This window comes from Schistocerca serialis, chromosome 2 (assembly GCF_023864345.2).
Source record: "Schistocerca serialis cubense isolate TAMUIC-IGC-003099 chromosome 2, iqSchSeri2.2, whole genome shotgun sequence".
Classification (NCBI taxonomy): Eukaryota; Metazoa; Arthropoda; class Insecta; order Orthoptera; family Acrididae; genus Schistocerca; species Schistocerca serialis.
The window spans coordinates 739,012,845-739,034,461 of record NC_064639.1 but is presented as its reverse complement, the minus strand read 5'-3'; the positions used below and the strand labels follow the sequence as shown (position 1 = coordinate 739,034,461).

Here is a 21,617-nt window from a genome sequence, read left to right as displayed (position 1 = left end):
AGACAGGTCAGGCGTGCACTACACACCGGAAGCAGCTACTAGGGTAGCAGAGTACGTGTGGCGTGCACACGGGGGTTTTTTAGGTTAGAGGGACCCCCCCTTGGGCGAAACGATAAAATACCTGACGGCTTACGAGAGAGGACATTATCATCGTTGATAAAGAACGTCCGTCCTCAGAGACCAAAAACAGGAAAAGTTAACGTAATATTGGTAAACTGCAGGAGTATCCAGGGCAAGGTTCCTGAATTAGTATCTCTTATTGAAGGAAATAGTGCGCATATAGTATTAGGAACGGAAAGTTGGTTAAAACCGGAAGTGAACAGTAACGAAATCCTAGACACAGAATGGAATATATACCGCAAGGATAGGATAAACGCCAATGGTGGAGGAGTATTTATAGCAGTAATGAATTCAATAATATCCAGTGAAGTTATTAGCGAATGCGAATGTGAAATAATCTGGGTTAAGTTAAGTATCAAAGGTGGGTCAGATATGATAGTCGGATGCTTCTATAGACCACCTGCATCAGCAACTGTAGTAGTTGAGCGCCTCAGAGAGAACCTGCAGAACGTCGTGAAGAAGTTTCGTGATCATACTATTGTAATAGGGGTAGACTTCAATCTACCAGGTATAGAATGGGATAGTCACACAATCAGAACTGGAGCCAGGGACAGAGACTCTTGTGACATTATCCTGACTGCCTCGTCCGAGAATTACTTCGAGCAGATAGTTAGAGAACCAACTCGTGAAGCTAATGTTTTAGACCTCATAGCAACAAATAGACCGGAACTTTTCGACTCCGTGAATGTAGAAGAGGGTATCAGTGATCATAAGTCAGTGGTTGCATCAATGACTACAAGTGTAATAAGAAATGCCAAGAAAGGAAGGAAAATGTATTTGCTTAACAAGAGTGATAGGGCACAAATCGCAGAATATCTGAGTGACCACCATCAAATGTTCATTTCTGAGGAAGAGGATGTGGAACAAAAATGGAAAAAATTCAGAAACATCGTCCAGTATGCCTTAGATAAGTTCGTACCGACTAAGGTCCAAAGCGAGGGGAAAGATCCACCGTGGTATAACAATCATGTACGAAAGGTACTACGGAAACAAAGAAAGCTTCATCATAGGTTTAAGAGTAGTCGAATCATAGCTGATAAGGAAAAGCTGAACGAAGCGAAAAAGAGCGTAAAGAGACCAATGAGAGAAGCATTCAACGAATTCGAACATAAAACATTGGCAAACAATCTAAACAAGAACCCTAAAAAGTTTTGGTCATATGTAAAATCGGATCTAAATCCCCTATTCAGTCACTCGTTGACCACGATGGCACCGAAACAGAGGACGACCGAAGAAAGGCAGAAATACTGAATTCAGTGTTCCGAAACTGTTTCACTGCGGAAAATCGTAACACGGTCCCTGACTTCAGCCGTCGCACGGACGCCAAAATGGAAAATATTGAAATAAACGATATCGGAATTGAAAAACAACTGCTATCACTTAGTAGCGGAAAAGCATCCGGACCAGACGAGATACCCTTAAGATTCTACAGTGATTATGCTAAAGAACTTGCCCCCTTTCTATCAGCAATTTATCGTAGATCGCTGGAAGAACGTAAAGTACCTAGCGACTGGAAGAAAGCGCAGGTCGTTCCCATTTTCAAGAAGGGTCATAAATCAGATGCGAATAATTATAGGCCTATTTCGCTTATGTCAATCTATTGTAGAATAATGGAACATGTTTTGTGTTCTCGTATTATGACGTTCTTAGATAATACAAATCTCCTTCATCATAACCAACATGGATTCCGCAAACAGAGATCATGTGAAACTCAGCTCGCCCTATTTGCCCAAGAAATTCACAATGCCGTAGACACTGGCGAGCAGATTGATGCCGTATTCCTGGACTTCAGGAAGGCATTTGATACGGTTCCGCACGTACGTTTAGTGAAAAAAATACGAGCTTACGGAATATCGGACCAGGTTTGTGATTGGATTCAGGATTTCCTAGAAGAAAGAACACAACATGTCATTCTTAACGGTTCAAAATCTGCAGATGTAGAGGTAATTTCGGGAGTACCGCAGGGAAGCGTGATAGGACCTTTATTGTTTACAATATACATAAATGACTTAGTTGACAACATCGGTAGCTCCGTGAGGCTATTTGCAGATGACACGGTTGTCTACAAGAAAGTAGCAACATCAGAAGACTCGTACGTACTCCAGGAGGACCTGCAGAGGATTAATGCATGGTGCGACAGCTGGCAGCTTTCCCTAAACGTAGATAAATGTAATATAATGCGCATACATAGGGGCAGAAATCCATTCCAGTACGACTATGCCATAGGTGGTAAATCATTGGAAGCGGTAACGACCGTAAAATACTTAGGAGTTACTATCCGGAGCGATCTGAAGTGGAATGATCACATAAAACAAATAGTGGGAAAAGCAGGCGCCAGGTTGAGATTCATAGGAAGAATTCTAAGAAAATGTGACTCATCGACAAAAGAAGTAGCTTACAAAACGCTTGTTCGTCCGATTCTTGAGTATTGCTCATCAGTATGGGACCCTTACCAGGTTGGATTAATAGAAGAGATAGACATGATCCAGCGAAAAGCAGCGCGATTCGTCATGGGGACATTTAGTCAGCGCGAGAGCGTTACGGAGATGCTGAACAAGCTCCAGTGGCGGACACTTCAAGAAAGGCGTTACGCAATACGGAGAGGTTTATTATCGAAGTTACGAGAGAGCACATTCCGGGAAGAGATGGGCAACATATTACTACCGCCCACATATATCTCACGTAATGATCACAACGAAAAGATCCGAGAAATTAGAGCAAATACGGAGACTTACAAGCAGTCGTTCTTCCCACGCACAATTCGTGAATGGAACAGGGAAGGGGGGATCAGATAGTGGTACAATAAGTACCCTCCGCCACACACCGTAAGGTGGCTCGCGGAGTATAGATGTAGATGTAGATGTATTGAGATCTGTGGGCACTTGCTTCCCAAAATTTGATACATAATATCATCAGTGTACAGTATATAATTTTGTGTATTACCTAAGTGGACATTTTTCAATTCTATCTAGCTTTAAGTGAATTTTCTACTGGAAATGGTATGTAAATTTCAGACAACCCCATGATCTGAGGAGGGCATTTTCTTTTTTGTGCTTTAAGTGTTAGTTACATGCCATGTTCTGTGGACACTCACAGTAGTGCTTATAAATATAAGTTATTTCACTGATGTTGTATAGTATCCTCAGCCATGAGTTGACCAAATTGATAGTGAACTCAGCTGTATGTTTAAACACACTACATGGTATTCCCAATTGAAGTTGTGCCATGTTAGCGCATCAGACTTGTATTTAAACTACTATTCTACAGTTATGAGGAAAGTAACAGAAAAGACTGTTTTCAAAATAGTACTAACTTTTCAAAAATTGAGTAACTTTAGGAAGCCAAGTGTTCAAGAGAACAAATCATTTATCTTATTATTTTCTGCATCCAAGTTAAAATTTACTGATTGTTGAGTGTTAGTTTTAGTCTTGCTACCCCTAATGCATTAATATTTGCTTCACAGTTTTGTCTTAGTGCAAGTGTTTTTTCTTTAATATTGCTGCTTAGTATTTGTATAAAATTCGACAGTGTAATTACATCTGAGAAAATCTAATTTTTTTTGTGAAAAGTAACCTTTCTCAAATTTTTTTAAGATGAGTTAGTATTTGCTTTTGCCTAAGGGTTTGCCGATATTCTTTTCATTTAACTTCAAATCAGTAAAGAAATAATTTTGATGTTTCTCTCTCTCTCTCTCTCTCTCTCTCTTTTTAAATTCAGATTCTGAGAGCCTTGTTTATTTTGCAATTTTCTCATGAAATATTTCATATATGTGATCAGTTTTACATTCAGCACAAAGATGTTTTCCTTGCCAGTGTCTAAAAAGTCAGCATCAACTAATGGAGAAGCGCTATGATCAAACTACTGCCCTTTTGAAATATAATTCCTTGCTCTGGTTTGTGCAATTAGAGAGCCGATTCATCTTAGCACCAGTTATGGCAGACGAAACAAAATATAGTTAACATGGTAGTTGTGTTAGTGGAAGATCTTGCCACAAAAGTTCAAAACATTCTCACTACACCTCTGGAAACAGAACGATATGCTGCATAAAGAATGCATTGATTATGCGACTGTCCCAGTCTGAAGCTAAACATCTGGAAAAGCTTTTACAAACACAGAGATCAGGCGACAGAACCCCATCGCAGCTGCTTCATTACCTGTGTACTCTTGCAAGTAATACTGTCGGTGATGATGTATTATGCAATATATGGTTAGCCCAGCTACAGTCGGATGCACAGAAGATTTTAACGGAATGTCCCGGAGACTCTAATGCATTAGCCAAACAGCTAATCAGATAGTGGAAATGTATGAGACGTCAAGAGTTGTGACGTCGTCACTGCAGTCTCAACTGGCTGAGCTTACAATACAAATGACTGTGCTACGAAAAGCACATAAAAGTCAGTGCACACATTGATGATCAGCAGTCAAAATGGTTTACCAGTGACACACAATATACGTTGGTACCACAGAAAATTTGGTGAAGATGCATTGAAGCGTATACCATCATGTAAAGTGAATTGTGATGCCATTACAGTAGCAGCTACATGTTCACTACAACACACAACGTTTGCTTATTATGGACCACAACACAGAAGTGCAGTACCTGATGGACACTGAAGCAGAAATATCAGTTTATCTTGTGACCAATTTATCACATCACAGTCTGGACAATGCTGCTATGATACAAAGATTATGCCATATGGACACTTCACTTTATTACTATACCTCCTCAACCTCGGGCTGTGTCATACCTTTAAGTGGCTATTATATCACAGCATATGAGAAGCAGACTTACTGACGTTTTACAGTCTGTTACCAGACCTATGTTGGCAGTGATTAAGTGACGCAAAAACAAACATGACTACACAAGGTAAGGTGAACTATACTGCTACTACGACAGTCAGAATGATTACTGGGGACACAAAATATACACGACTACTAAAATATTTCCCCAGATTACGAGGCAGTCATTACTGTTAGCACCTGTCAAGCACTCAAAGGTTCATCATATTCTCACTACCCCAGGGTTACCAATGTATGTATGCCCTCAATGTTTAGCACTGCATAAATTACAAATTATCAAACAAGTGTTTCATAGCATGTCAGCTTCCGGTATTTGTTACTCTTCAAGTAGCAGCTGGGCAGCCCCTCTTCATGTGGTATCCACAGAGAAGACCAGTTAGCGCTCCTGCAGTGTTTACCAGTGATTAGATGCAAGAAGCATTCCAGACAGATATCCCATGCTGCAATAGAAGATTTATCTGCCAGGATGCAAGGAAAAACAATTTTTTCAACGAGGGAGTTGGTCAGAGCATACTACCAGATTCTGGTTGCTCCTGAAGACATTCCCAAGACAGCTGTCCCATGCCGTTTGGTTTATTCGAGTTCACATGAATGCCATTCAGACTCTGTAATGCACCACAGGCTTTTTAGCAATTCATGGATGAGATAATGCATGACCAAAAATTTTGTTATGTAAATGTGGACAAGTTTATGTTGAAGAAAGAAACAAAGCCAAACAGATAATTGCAGCATCCAAGAAGAAATCTTGGGAAGACTTTGGAAACAGGTTGGAGACTATGGGTCAAGCTGCTGGAAAACCATTCTGGAGTGTAATTAGCAGTCTTCGAGATGCCTTGGGCAGATGGAGGGAATATTTTGAAGAGCTGCTCAATGTAGGTGAAAATACAATCAGTAATGTTTCAGATTTCGAGGTAGAATGGGATAGGAATGATGATGGAAATAGGATCACATTTGAGGAAGTGGAGAAAATGGTCAATAGATTGCAGTGCAATAAAGCAGCTGAGGTGGATGAAATTAAGTCGGAACTCATCAAATACAGTGGAATGTCAGGTCTTAAATGGCTACACAGGATAATTGAAATGGCCTGGGAGTCGGAACAGGTTCCATCAGACTGGACAAAAGCAGTAATCACACCAATCTTTAAACATGGAAACAGAAAAGATTGTAACAACTACAGAGGTCTCTCTTTAATCAGCATTTTGGGTAAAATCTTCTCAGGTATTGTTGAAAGGAAAGTGCGAGTATTAGTTGAGGACCAATTGGATGAAAATCAGTGTGGGTTTAGGCCTCTTAGAGGTTGTCAGGACCAGATCTATAGCTTGCGGCAAATAATGGAGAAGTGTTATGAGCGGAACAGGGAATTGTATCTATGCTTTATAGATCTAGAAAAGGCATATGACCGGGCTCCTAGGAGGAAGTTATTGTCTGTTCTACAAGATTATGGAATAGGAGGCAAACTTTTGCAAGCAATTAAAGGTCTTTACATGGATAGCCAGGCAACAGTTAGAGTTGACGGTAAATTGAGTTCATGGTTCAGAGTAGTTTCAGGGGTAAGACAAGGCTGCAACCTGTCTCCACTGTTGTTCATATTACTTATGGATCATATGTTGAAAACAATAGACTGGCTGGGTGAGATTAAGATATGTGAACACAAAATAAGCAGTCTTGCATATGCGGATGACTTAGTTGTGATGGCAGAGTCAATTGAAAGTTTGCAAAGTAATATTTCAGAGCTAGATAAGAAATGTAAGGACTACGGTATGAAGATTAGCATCTCCAAAACGAAAGTAATGTCAGTGGGAAAGAAATATAAACGGATTGAGTGCCAAATAGGAGGAACAAAGTTAGAACAGGTGGACGTTTTCAAGTACTTAGGATGCATATTCTCACAGGATGGCAACATAGAGAAAGAACTGCAAGCGAGGTGTAGCAAAGCTAATGCAGTGAGCGCTCAGTTACGATTTACTCTCTTCTGCAAGAAGGAAGTCAGTATCAAGACTAAGTTATCTGTGCACCGTTCAATCTTTCGACCAACTTTGCTGTATGGGAGCGAAAGCTGGGTGGATTCAGGTTACCTTATCAACAAGGTTGAGGTTATGGATATGAAAGTAGCTAGGATGATTGCAGGTACTAGTAGATGGGAACAATGGCAAGAGGGTGTCCACAATGAGGAAATCAAAGAAAAACTGGGATTCATCTATAGATGTAGCAGTCAGGGCGAACAGGCTTAGATGGTGGGGTCATGTTACACGCATAGGAGAAGCAAGGTTACCCAAGAGACTCATGGGCTCAGCAGTAGAGGGTAGGAGGAGTCAGGGCAGACCAAGGACAAGGTACCTGGATTCGGTTAAGAATGATTTTGAAGTAATAGGTTTAACATCAGAAGAGGCACCAATGTTAGCGCTGAGTAGGGGATCATGGAGGAATGTTATAAGGGGGCTATGCTCCAGACTGAACGCTGAAAGGCATAATCAGTCTTAAATGATGATGATGATGATGAATGTGGACAATGTGCTCATTATAACTGCATCTGAAGAGGAACTTAAACAGCATTTGGCAAAGTTGCTTGAACGTTTCCATGCACAAGGTCCAATAGTGAACCCATCAAAATGTATTTTTGGTATCTAGGAACTAGAGTTTCTTGGCTACACAATGGATGCATGTGGCATCCAACCACTGCTAGGCAAGTTGAAAGCCATATGAGCGTACCCACAGCCAGTTACAATTCGGCAGTTGTGGCGTTATCTTGATGTATAAATTTCTACCAGCAGTTTGTGTCGCATCATGCACCGTTGAATAAACTCTTGAAGGGTGCACAAAGGCCAAATCATAGATTGCAATGGACACATGAGGCAGACTCCACTTTCAATGTTATCAAAACAACAACAATGAATGCAGCTCTATTAGCACACCTGTAGCAAATGCGCCATTAGCTTTAATGGTCATCACTTATGCTAATGTGGTATTAGCAGTGTTGCAGCAGAGGATAAACCAGTGTTGTCAACTGCTTGCATTCTTTAGCTGAAAGCTGCCACCCTCAAAACAGAAGCGGCTGATGTATGATCCCGAGCTGTATGCAGCCTATGCTGCAGTGAAAAAATTCAAGCATTCTTTGAAACACCTGCATTGACAAACGAAATCAGCACTTCAACATCATGCAACATGCAAGTGGACAGAAACTCCACCAATTGTTTTACTAAGACCGTGAACAGCCTTCACGCCTAACCTCCAAGCCACTGGTACAGTGTACAGCCAATCGTTACATCTGCCCGGAGAGTTCATCCATGAGAAAGGAGATGAAACCATAGCAGCATCAGACTTCGCTACCAAGTTGCAATCCCACATATGCCAGTTTCATCCAGTACAGCCTCGGAAACAAACTGCATGCTGCACATTTGTCTTTGTGGATTTAGACATGTGTTCACATGTGCTATTACATAATGGCACAGTATACAGGCCACTGCAATCCCCTTATGAAGATCCATAAACAGTAATTAGTTTAAATGATAACAATTTCAAGATTGACATCGATGACTTATCTACCATGGTGCTCTTGACTGTATCAAATCAGCATCTCAAGATTCACAGCCAACAGAAAAAGAACTGACACTGAGGAAAATGAAAAAGGGGGAGGCAGCAACTAAAGATCCTCCCAACTGGCAAGCTACAGAGGAGCCTCGACAAATATTGGATGCTGTCACACAGGAAACATAAGCAGTTGCTACGAGCCCCCAGCTAAAAGAAAACACTGATCCTAAAGAGAAATCCTCAGGTTTCAAGAAGGACATGATGATGCAATCTGGATGGTGTGTCAGATTTAATAAGTATTGCTGACACTGTAGTGTCGGGTGGGGGTTCAACATGGTAGAGGGGGGCACAGGGTGGGGGAAGAGGGGGGGGGGGATTGTGGAATGACTGCCACTATATAAAATTTATGGTACATTGTTTTAGATTGTACGAGAGTTCCAATGTTATGTACTGCATTATATTAATTCTTTGTTTTTGACTATTTTGTTATTCCTTGTTTTGTCTCATGGACACTAAATGTCACACAAATTGCATACTTCTGTGCAATTAATTTATATGTGAAAATAAATCTTTCCATGAGTTAACCATAAATTTATTCCCCATAGGTACACAGAGATCTTATAAATCAGTTGCAAAACTTCTGTCCATCTGCTTGGACTCGATTTAAATGGCAGTCTGGCCTTTTTCCTTTGCAAACACACTTCACATTGCACCTTATTCTTTCCATAATTTTCCACCCCAGTTGTCATATTCTTCAACAAGGGCACACTTTTTCTATTCAAATACCCAAGTCTCCTATGGCATAAGAGAACTTTTGAAGCACAAACAGGGTGATTTCCAGTTTCAGCAATATCTTGTACATACCTCTACATTAGAAGCAGTCACTACAATATCACCAAAAGAGTAAATTACTTTGGCTCCCTCTATATCAAAGATAACCTTGTTACCCTTCCTTATTATTTCACTTGCCGACAGCAAATTAGTTGCAATATTCTTCCAATAATGTACATCATGAGCAGTATCATTTGTTTTTCCCCATTCACTAGCAAATTAAGATCAAATTCTCCTGCAAGTTCACACTTTAACTGTGGAAGTTCCATTGTCAGTCCTTGACTGAACATCATACAAAACTGATGGTGCTTTAATAATGTGCACAGATGCTCCTGAATCTTGAAGCCATCCTGCATGTTCATCACTAGCTTCACTAAAAAAATAAAAATCAGGAAGTGCCTTACTTTTATGGTTAGTTTTCGACATAGGACTACTAGAATAACATGTTCTTTTCTTTAACACTCAACTTTTCATTACACTGTGATAAAAAGTGTCCAGTCTTCTGGCATCTGAAACATTTTACTGGCTTCTTCTTCTTCTTCTTGGATTTACAATATAAACTGATGCTCTTTCTGTTCTTAGAGCATAAGAATCTGGCTCATTTTTCAAGTCCTTTAGAATCTTTACCTTCACACTAACTGCTGTAATGGGTATTCTTGAATTTTTCCAAATCCATAATCATAGGTGAATATTTCTCTGGTAGTCCAACTAACAATATCATGCCAATCCATTCTTCTGCAATTCCAAAACGTATATTCCTCATACAATTTGTGATTAAAATTATTTTATTCACATATTTGTCCATGCTTTTGCCTTTGTTCAGTATCGTAGTTACCAGTTCACAAAGTAAAACTAATTTGCTGACATAGCCTTTCCTATATGAACAAAATGTGTTGAATCAATCAAAAGGATTAGTTTTGATTTCGCCTTCTGATCCTTAGCAGAAAAACTCGATTCTGTAGGTTTCAATGTACCTTTTATGACATTCCACATGTCATCCAAGTGCAAATATGCCTCAATGGCAAATTTCCAAATAGCGTAATTCTCGGAGGCTGTAAGCTGCTCTATTTGCGGTACGTGTTTTGTACTCATGTTAATAGTCACTTTTATTCACTGTATACACCATGCAACTTTATACAAACTTTTGCCCAAAAACACTTCACTATGAAATATATTATTTCACTTTAATTCAGTGTTGGGCCCATCACCTGTTGGATTCTTTAGGTTAGTGCAGCAAAATTACAAGGAAACATTGTTTAGGGATCAAATAAAAGCTTGTATTTTATTAACACATAGATAAAGGCTACATACCACATTCGTTGGCAATCAAAAACCATAGAATACCATTTCATGGAGGACTAATGCACTCGGCACAATGTATCCTTTGCACGGTTATAAACGATGGAAAAATACAGTGTCCACACATTTCCAACACAGAGGTGCATTGTTGATTTGAGATGCAAAAACTTTTGTTGATTTCAGTTGCAAAAACTTGCAGTGACAATGAATTGTGGAATTTTATGACTGACAACAGTGCGTAATGAAAGTTAAAGTGATCATTATGAACAGAATGATTGTATACTTTGAGTATTACTAAGTCAACTGTGACTCAACCAGTACTGGCAATGCTTTAGGCATTATAGCTATTACTACCAACATGTGACTGAAACTTTTTTACATTTAACCACATCGTGCAATCCAAGGCTCCATAAAACTGTATATTTTATTTGTCTTCTAAATGATCAGCTGAGTGTTTGAAGCCATAACTGTTGCTGAGAAAATAATTACAATTGTGCATTGGGTGCAAGAATGGTTTTACTGACTAAATTTGCAATTGTGGTAGTCATATGCAAACACGACAAACAGTTGTATCGTGGACGGAAATTATCACGAACAGTGTATAAGGTACTGAAATGAGAAATAGGTGTGTTTAACAAGCAATAAACGTGTACATGCTAGACCTGTGGCCCGTCGCCAACAGCTGCATTTCTTCAGCCACTAGCCTGTTGAATGCGACTGCAGGTGACTTTGCACCATAACTAGAAGAGACCTGTGGAAATACAACAAATAGAATTACTGTAATAACTTCATCTGCCACATCACAAGCCGCCGATGTCATCTCAAGATGCTGCCACACTTCCTCAACAACAAACAGATAAGCTGCATTGCTGTGCACTCTCCCCAATTGAAGACTAACAGAATTCAGCAGTTCAAATTGTAAATTGTTTGTTTCATTTTTTCCTTTCCCTAACTTTTGCTATGTGAATAAAATTGCTGGAAACAAACTATTAACTTTCGATGTAGCTTTATTGACCCACCATTAGTTGCAAGTATTTTTCTTTTACTTACACTCTCTTTTTATTTTAAATTAATGCTGCTGCAGTTGCATATTTTTTGTGTGCCTTCTGAGGGGATGTGTTATAAATGCATGTGCAGTGTTAATTTCATAGTGAGTTTGCATACTTTTAATGTCTGACGTGGTTATGCATAAAACATGGTGTCCACCATTAGTTTCTGGGTACCAACCAATAGAATTAAAGCTGCTTGTTTGCTATCAGTCTAAGCTTTGTGGCGAGGGCAAACTGAATGTGACAGCTGTTACGTTTACATTGTACTTAGAGTTCATGTTACACACTTTCACAAGCAATCACTTTGTTGTTGATGATTATAGGGTAAATGAACAGTGTTTAGTTTTACATACTTTGTGACTATGCTGAATCATATTCTCCACATCTACACAAGTGGGAAGAAAAACAATTTCTTCATGGGTGGGGGGGGGGGGGGGGGGGAGGGGAATAATCAGTTGTTAACACAGTTAGGTTATTGCAAACAAAATCTCATATAAATACACAGTCTGTAATCTTGTGAAGTACACCACTGTGAACTGTTTACCCCACAAGCTCAGAAATCCTATGACGGCAAACCTATATACTGCTGAAAGTAGTGTTCCCTGAGCTACACACCATTTGACAGGACCAAGAGGCATGTGCCACTTGAGTATGCCACAGATGTGGTGAGCATTATTCCTCATATGTGAAGTGCCACAAGTAAGGGACAGAGAACCAGCACCTGATTTTGATACCCAGCAAGCAAAAGCTAATCATCAATGTGCAGGAATGAGATCATCCTAGATGTGCTCAATGGAATTACGAGGGGGTACCCAAGAAAAAACCCGGAGTAACTTTGCTGTGGGTGGGGCTTGTGTTGTATGCATTTCTGCCACTAGGCATATAGGGCGAAACCATTGCCAGTTCAGTGCTGCCTGTGTTGTCAACCTGGCTTGTTCTGTTCATCTGCAGTGATTGTTTTTGTTAGAGCTGTTTTATTCTTCTTTCATTTTTTATGGTGGCAAGTTTAAGTGAACAAGGTGCAGCTGTGAAATTTCGTTTTCTACTCGGTAAAAATGCTGCTGAAACTGTTTTAATGTTGAAAACAGCTTACCAAGATTGTGTGTTGGGAAAAACTCAAAGTGTATGACTGGTTTGCTTGATTTACGAACAGCGACATGTCAATTGATGACAAACCTCATTCTGGACATCCATAAACTGCCCGAATCGACAAAAACATTGAAAAAATTCGAGTGCTTCTGCTCACAGACCACTGACAGACAACTGATCAACTGTCAGTGATTAGTGGGTTATCTTGGAGCTTGGTGGGAATGAAATGCATTGCTACAAAGTTTGTTCCTCTAGTTATGACTGGCAATCAAAAGGAGCATCAAGTCGAAAAATGTCATGCTTTGAAACAACAGCTTGAAACTGATCTAGATTTCCTGTCACAGGTCATTCATTACTGGTGATGAGTTATGGTGCTATGGTTACAACCCAGAAAACAAAACAACAGCCAAAAGCCAGTGGAAGACATCATCATCACTCTGTCCAACAAAGTTTCAAGTCAAATCAACATCAAAACAATGCTGATTTGCTTTTTTGATGCCAAGGGCTTAGTTCATTCAGAGTTTGGTCCTCTAGGTCAGACTGTTAAAAAAACCTTTTGTTTGGAATCTTTAAGAAGATTGTGCAACAGTGTTTGTCAAAAAGACCCTATTTGTGGCAGACAGGAGACTGGTTCTTCCACTATGACAACACACCTGCACACACAGCCATCTCTGTTGGACAGTTTCTGGCTGAAAATGGATGGTGCCGCTGTCCCACACACCTTACTCGCCTGACCTGGCTTCGTGCGACTTTTTCTTATTTGCTTGCATGAAAAGCAGCTTGAAAGGATATCGATGTGACAACACTGAAGCAATCAAGAAAAAAACGAGAGAGAGCAGCTGTCAACCATTTCTGAAGATGACTATAAAAATGTTTTGAACAGTGGAAGCACTGGTGGGACAAATGTATTAGTTGTAATGGAGAGTATTTTGTAGGGGATAAGGTTGTTTTGTAAACAGTTTGAATATGTACAGCTTTTAAAAAATAACTCTGTTTTTTTGGGTGCCTCCTCCTACATTCTGGCAAGATTAGTGGGCACTCCGTTGTTCAAACATTGTACTTCTTGAAGTAAAGATCATTTGCATATTGTTTGCATGTACAGGCATTATTATATTTGTTCTGTATCTTTCCTCCTTGTTCTTGTGCAAGTTTTATAATATGAATATTCAAAAAAGCATTCTTGTGCCTCTGAGTAGGTGTGGACCCATGTTTGTAGATGAACTTAAAGAGCTTGTTATATATTTTATGTGAGATACTGCCTCAAATTTCTTCTGAACCTCCTCATTGGTCACATGTGTCCAACACCTCAAAAACAGCATGGACTGATACTCACAACTTAGATCACATTGGGACACATTTTTGACAGAGATTGACTGCAGATTCATATGGGTTCACACATTCTGTTTTTCGAGAATCCAGTTCATGTACTACTGATCAACGACATAGTTTACATGGACCAGCTTCCACTTAGTTTTTCACTGCTCTCTTTCCATTTGTTGAATTGCTCATTAGGAGAAGTTATTAGCAAAATGTTTTCTCCTTCCAATTGTTGCTCAAAAATTTGTTATGCAATGACATGGACACAACTGTTCAGTAACTCTGAGTGGAAAATCAGTGATACCTTTATTATTAAGAGTTCAGTAGCACAGGCATAGGAATGCTGTAACATCTGAATTATACTATAGGCCTTTGAACTACAATCATCATCATCATCGCATAATCATTTGCAATCAGGACTCTACAATGACTGCATTTCCACGTTTTTCATCTTTATGCAGCTTTTTCTTTATAACAAACAGAATCCTGAAATGATGAAACAAAGTTTTATGCTTTTTATAATAATGTTTTATTTCTTTAAAACTTTTACAACAAATCATTAAATACACAATTAAAAATATAACAATTTGTACAAATATATTGCTCTTCAGGCATGTTTCTTACAGTAATAATAACAAACTTGAATATAGTGTTCTGTTTAGTTCATTCTTATATTTTGAAATTACATAAATGCTATTACTTGTTTACTTACATGTTTTTTAACAATTACTTCCAGAAGATGTGCTCCTTGATTTTATATGCTCTGCGTATGTTCAAAATTTTGACTGCTAACTCTTTACTCAATGTAGTAGAATATATTATAATGACTCTATTAGTATAGAAATGAGATAGAACTGCATTAAACTTTTTAGTCAAATTTTTGAGTGGAATGAAAACAAAATTCCCTAGAAATTACACATTGGATTTTTTTTTCGAAGTTTCATAGCCCAATGAAGAGTCGGAAATGGACAAATGGGCCAACAACAGCATCTCTTCAAGGCCTAGCTATTTTGCATATAACAAGTTACACTGTGTAGAAACCATGGAATTATTTGTTTCATGTTGAAAAAATACAACAAATATCAAAGTAGAACATAAACTAAACTTATCTGTACACTCTTAATAATAATAGTAATAATAATAATAATAGAAAACCAACAGATTTTTTAAAAATATTATATTCCATGCTTTCAGAACAAAACATGGTAAACAAATTGGAAAAAATATAAATGACCAAATGTTTTGTGAAATGAATGTCTAAAAATAAGAAGTAAAACAGATCAGCAAAATATTTGACATGCCTCATTTGTTGTACTTCATTTGAAGTGTCATTCAAAGGCATGTTACATGTTTCTCTAAACTGTTTTACTTCTTACTTTTAGGCAAATCATTTCACAAATATTTTGACTGCATTAATACTATGAATGAGGTAGGTGTACATTATATGAAGAATTAGGTATACACTCTTGGGATCAAATACAGGCAATCTTGATGTTGCGTTATTCCCGCACAATTTAAAAACAATATTTCATATCCACATCTTGCAGAACTCTGGCAAATGAAGAATTATGAAAGAACCATCAACAAGAAGTGTACAAATATTACAAAACATAAGATTATGATAACGATAAATTGTGAATGTCCAGGTTCCTTTAAAAATATAAAGGAAGGAAAAGCAGAAAAATTTACATGAAATTCTCGGGAACTCTATTCTAAGTGTACATCAGCATAAAATAGGACTGACAGCGAGATCTGAAGAAGTTTAAGAAAAATATGTTCTGATTTTCTATTGATTTGTTTAGTCCATGTAAGACATCCATTATGAATGATCTGTGAAAATGGTAATGACGAGGTATAAAAAATATACGACAGTCTACAAAATTACTTATAAAATCTTCAGATGATATTTTCATTACAGATGTAAAAAAAAAAAGATTATTGTCACCCATATATTTACTTCATGTCTGAAAAAATACAGTGAGAAATATTACAGTACTCGGCAAATAACCAAACAGTTATTTTACCCACTTTCCTCTAAAAAATACAATATCACAGATATATGGTAAACAAGGACAGTGATACTGTCCATTAAATGCTTAGCCTAGGAATGTGAGAGCAAATATTAAAAAAAGAATCATGAATAAACTGTTCCATTCAGCAGTGGGCTGATTATTGAAATCAAATGAACCTGTGAATAAACAAAAAATGTGAACGTAACCAAGATATGAACCAAATGGATCCATGATAATTAAGTTATGCTTACTGAGGGCAGAGACTGGATCTGAAGTTTTATTCAACACATGCAATTGGGCTGTGCTAAGGCTTTGCAGAAATTGAAAGCAAAATGAAATTGATTCACAGAAAATGTATGGGTTAGAAACAACCAGACAAATGTTCAGTTTGCAGTACACCTCATCAAAATAATGTGGCAAGCACACAACATTGTTTTGTGCAATACATTCATTAGACATCTTTCTTCTCTCTCCTTTCTCTTTGAACCTTCAATGTATCAGAACTAGACTCTAACAACTTCGAGACAAAAATATAAATACTTTATCTACTGTCACAACAGACTTTAAATATATCTATTCAACCAACATAACCTTTTTTAAGACAGTCTTTGTCATCAGTGGTCAACATGTTTCCAATGAAATATTTATCGAGTATGTCATTGGCTTTTGATCCTATATAAAAGCTGTGCAACAATACGCTTCATCAGAAAGAAAGTTAAGAACTTGCATAAACCACTGAGAAATGTTTAGTGCTAGACATTAAAAACAGGTTCACAGATTATCAAAACAACACTTATTAGTACCATAAGTCAGAAACATCTACATAATTATTTAAATGAAACTAATCAATTTTTGAAAATAAAATGTAAATGGAGAGTGAAAGAAATCTATTCACCAACTGGCAACAGGAGAAAACAAATATAAAGGTTAAGTAAATGTGCAAACTTTCAGAGCAAGTGGCTACTACTTCTTGCAGAAGGTTGAAGGGGAAGGGAAAGGGATGAAGGGAAAAAACTGTTGAGGTTTAGAAATCAGAGAAACTTCAGAAAAATCATCCCAAACTCCAGGTCAAAGGAGACTTACTGGGCAGGATGAGAAGGAAAGATTGATTACTGAGGACTGCACCAGATGAGATTTGGAAAAGAGAGCCTAAAGCTGAAGATAGGGTTATAAGCAAGACACAGATTACCGGCAAAGAGTTAATAAGAGCAGAATACTAAGTGCTATGTTTGTGGTGGAGGTGGAGGATGGGGAAATACAGTCAGGCCAGAAAATAAAGGATATAGAAAACTAAAAGGGATGAAGAAAGAAATAGTTACGGAGAAGAAATGCTGAGACTGAAGAAATTGACATAAATTAAGGACAGGTAGGTGGCAAGACCCAAGGACACGGTGGAACATCAGTTCCCACCTGTGGAGTTCTGAGGAGCTGGTGACTGGGGGCAAAATCCAGATGGCACATGTGTTGAAACAGGCACCGAGGTCATGACTGTCACGTTCTAGAGCATGCTCTGCAATAGGATATTGCGTGTTGCCAATACACTTTAAGTCCATTCATCGTAACTGAATAACTTGCTGGTAGTTATACCCATGTAAATGGTCAAACAGTGTTTATGTAACAGCTAGTACATGACATGTCTCAGGCTGCTATAGGTGATGGTAGGAGGGTGCATAAGGCAAGTCTTACAGTGGAAACAATCATATGGGTAGGAGCCATAGGGCAGGGAAATGGGTGCAGAAGGAGCATGGGTCTGGCCAAGAAGAATTCTTAACATCCAGCATGTTCCACAATCCTTCCTTGTGCCCCTATAACATGATCCTAACCTGTGCTCTGCAGGATTCCAGGCTCTTTGTTCCCTGGAAACGACAACTCCATCATTATCCTCCCAGTGACTGATGGGAGTATGTAAGCAAGGATGTACATGAGCTGTCTGATACCTCTACATACAGCTTCTGCCATTAAGATTCCACCCCTGTGATACAAACAGACCTACAATCCCTCCTTAAAACCTCATGCCCCACACAAAGACCAGCACCTCAATCCATAGACCTTCTTACCCCACCCAAAGAATCCCCCACCCCCACTTTTTGCCATTCTCTTAAGACCCACAAACCCAATCACCCTGACTATATCACAGTTGCTGGCTTCAAGGCACCCGTCAAATGTATATCTGCCTTCCAGGGTGCCCATATGATAGTTTATGGAAGGGGCCAGACCTGGAGTATTTTTACTATTTTGCAAGACGAATGGCAACCTATAAGTACCCATAAAAGAAGTTCCAGTTCCAAACCTGCTAAAAACTCACACAATATCTACTTTTAAATTATTTTCTTGAAAGGAAAACATCTGACTACACTATGTATTTTCCTTTCTCTGAGAACTAGTGGTGGAGGGGGCAGCAGCCCGCCCCCTTACCTGCCGGGTATGGGTGCCCTTGTCTGTCTTAGTTGAACAACACCTGCAAAGACTTTCCTCCTATATTAAAAACATCAACCATTTCCTAGATCATCTAAAATCTGTCTGTCCCAATCCCATCACACACCTTGCCACCACCACTGATGCCGCCTCACTCTATACCAGCATCCCCCCTATACATGTTCTGTCTACTGCTGAACACTTCCTCAGTCTGTGCCCGACTGATTCCAAACCTATGAAATCCTTCCTGCTCAGCTTAATCAATTTTGTACTTATCAACTACTATTTCATCTTCGAGGGGCAAACATACAAACAGATCAGGGATACAGCCATGGGAACCTGGATGGCTCCTTCCTATGCCAGCTTTTTCATGGGTCAGCTGGTGGGGGCTTTCCTGGGATCCATAATCCTTCATCCCCTGGTTTGGTTTGTATAAACTAAGGACATCTTTGCCATACGGACTCACGATGAGGCTGACCTGTTGAAATTTTTAAATCTCTAAATACATTCTTCCAGTTACATTTCATATGGTCCTATTCCAAATCCTATGCCGTTTGATGTTGACCTTATCCTCACCAAGGGTCAGCTACACACTTCTGCTCGCATGAAAACTACTAACAAACAACAGCACTTGCATTCTGCAATTGCCATCCCCCGCACCAGGATGTAATTGCCCCAACAGGCTAGTTTAAAAGCAGATTTCCCAGGCCATTACGTACAATCATGGTACGCTCATCTCTGCAGAAACAACTCAGGAGTACATCTCTTCTTGTCCCTCAGTATCTCAATCAACTATTCTGAGAATGCTATGCCCTGAAATGAGATCCATTCCATCCAACATTTCGCTCTCAACACCTAGAATAGCTTTTTGGTGTCCCCCCCCCCCCCCTCTTTAAAAAAAAAGTCTATGCAATATCCTTGTCACACCATATGCTCTTTCTGCACCCATTTCCCTATCCTATGGCTCCTATTCCTGAGACCATCCCCACTGTGAGACTTGCCCTATGCTCCCTCCTGCCACCACCAATACCAGTCCTATAGCTGGCAAAATATATACTATCAAAGTAAGAGCCACCTGTGAAGCAACACATTGTGTACCAGCTATTACATAAACACTGTTCAGCATTTTACATTGGTATGACTACAACCAAGTTATCAGTTTGGATGACTGGACATACACAGAGGGTGTATACTGCCAACACACAATATCCTGTTTCAGGGTATGCTCTACAACATGACAGTCATGACCTCAGAGCCTGTTTCACCACATGTGCCAACTCGCTTCTTCCCCCGACATCAATTTCTCAGAACTCCACAGGTGGGAACTCACATTACAACATGTTCTTGGTTCTTGTCACCCACCCAGCCTTAATTTACATTAATTTCTTTGGTCCTCTCAGTAACTATTCCTTTCTTCATCCCTTGTATTTTTTTGCTATTTCTTTTATTTTCTGATCTGTTTATTTTCCCCCATCCTCCACCTCTATCACATACAATGCAGTCGGCTTTTCTTAAATCTTTGGCAATAATCTCTGTCTATCTTCCACCTTTAAGCTTTCAGGTTTTCAAATCTCTTCTGCTGCAGTCGCCAATAATCAATCTTTTCGTCTCATCTGACCTGATAAGTCCCCCTGAATCAGGGTTCAGGGTAACTTCTCAAAACTGTGTCAATTTTCTAAACCGCACCTGTCCTTTCCTTTCATCCCATCTTCTTCCGCTCGACCCTTCTGCCAGAAGGAGCCAGTGGCAAGCAGATTTTTTTATCAGTCCAATTACTTTAAATAAATATTTTAGTATTAGAGGAAAACGTAAGCTCTCATACTGCTGGCACTTTCTCCCAATCAATCACTTAATGATTAACATTTTAACTCTGATTTGTCATACCATTTATCACTATTTTTCTGATTAACATAAATATAATGCTTAGAAATTAAATTTATTTTAGGAAATGTAGTACTTCACCAGTAGCATATTCCTCTTCTTTGCCTTGTTATGCATGATTATACCTCACTCCCTGAGCCTCAAAAGTATATTATCCACTGTCACAACCCTCTTATGATCGTTATAAAATTTAGCTGTTTGCTTCACAGGATTGGGTTGTAACCATAATAGAATTATACACAATACCATTCCCAAAACATCACAAATTGAGACACATTACATATTACTAACAGAGGTCTCTCAAGCTACAAAATATGTATAAGAGAGAAAATAGAGGCATCATGAAAACATGATGTGTAATCAGTGTACTTTCTTTTTCTTATGAACACAGTATTCGATAGATATGCCGACAAGGTACAGCACTGCAGCAATGAGATGCCCAATGAAATATATGGATTTCCAATAGTGTAAGGTCTTGTCCAAACGAAGCAGTAGGAATGCAGTTGTCATGTATCCAAATTCTTGCATCTTGAAGAACCACAGGATAATGTCCCACACTTTTGCCTCCTACATATGAAAAACATAGTATCCATTAAATATGATAACAAGAAAGGCAAGGGGGAGGCAAAGAGAGAGAGAGAGAGAGAGAGAGAGAGAGAGAGAGAGAGAGAAAGAATAGAGAGAAATTAGAACAGAAAGAAGATTTATTAGGTATTGAGCAGCTCACAGTGTAAGTGTGTGTGAAGAAGAACTTTGTTCAAAACCCTAGCCAGTTATAATCTTTTTCTATGTTCCTGCTTGTTGTTTAATATTTTTTGGTGTGCAATGATTTACATACACATTTATAAACATTATAAAGAAAACCCCAAGGTAGCTTTTGTAGTCAACTTATGACTGTGTTGATTCTGTTTTAGCATGTTTTCCATCTGAACACCACCAGCTTTCTTCATACATGGAGATTCAGTTCAAAGTGTGAACACCGATGTGTCAATTACATAAGTTGTTTCACAGTAAGAGTTCCTTGTCTTTAGCAATGTACTGACAAACATAAAGTAAAAAGATAAGAAGTAAGAACTAAAGGGAATAGTTGGACCAATGGTGACTGCTGCTGCTGCTGCATTTGTATTTGCTGAGAGTACATGTTACAAAATCATCATCTTCATTTCCTTTACATAGGAACAGATGATTATAGGACCAAAGGCTAATTTGGGCTGCCCCCCTCCCCTCAATTTTCCACTGGGTCAAGGAAAAATAAATTTTGAGATAGGATGCTGCA

At 38.9% G+C, this 21,617-nt stretch overlaps 1 protein-coding gene across 1 annotated transcript in view; it reads right to left on the bottom strand.

Annotated features, from left to right (window-relative positions):
• Positions 1-14,605: 14,605 nt before the first annotated feature.
• Positions 14,606-21,617, bottom strand: part of LOC126457935 (lysophospholipid acyltransferase 7) — a 142,437-nt gene continuing 135,425 nt past the window's right edge. The window contains exon 8 of the mRNA XM_050094645.1: positions 14,606-20,908. Within this exon, the coding sequence (XP_049950602.1) occupies positions 20,702-20,908 (207 nt within the window). The 3' untranslated portion in view covers positions 14,606-20,701. The remainder of the gene's footprint in view (positions 20,909-21,617) is intronic.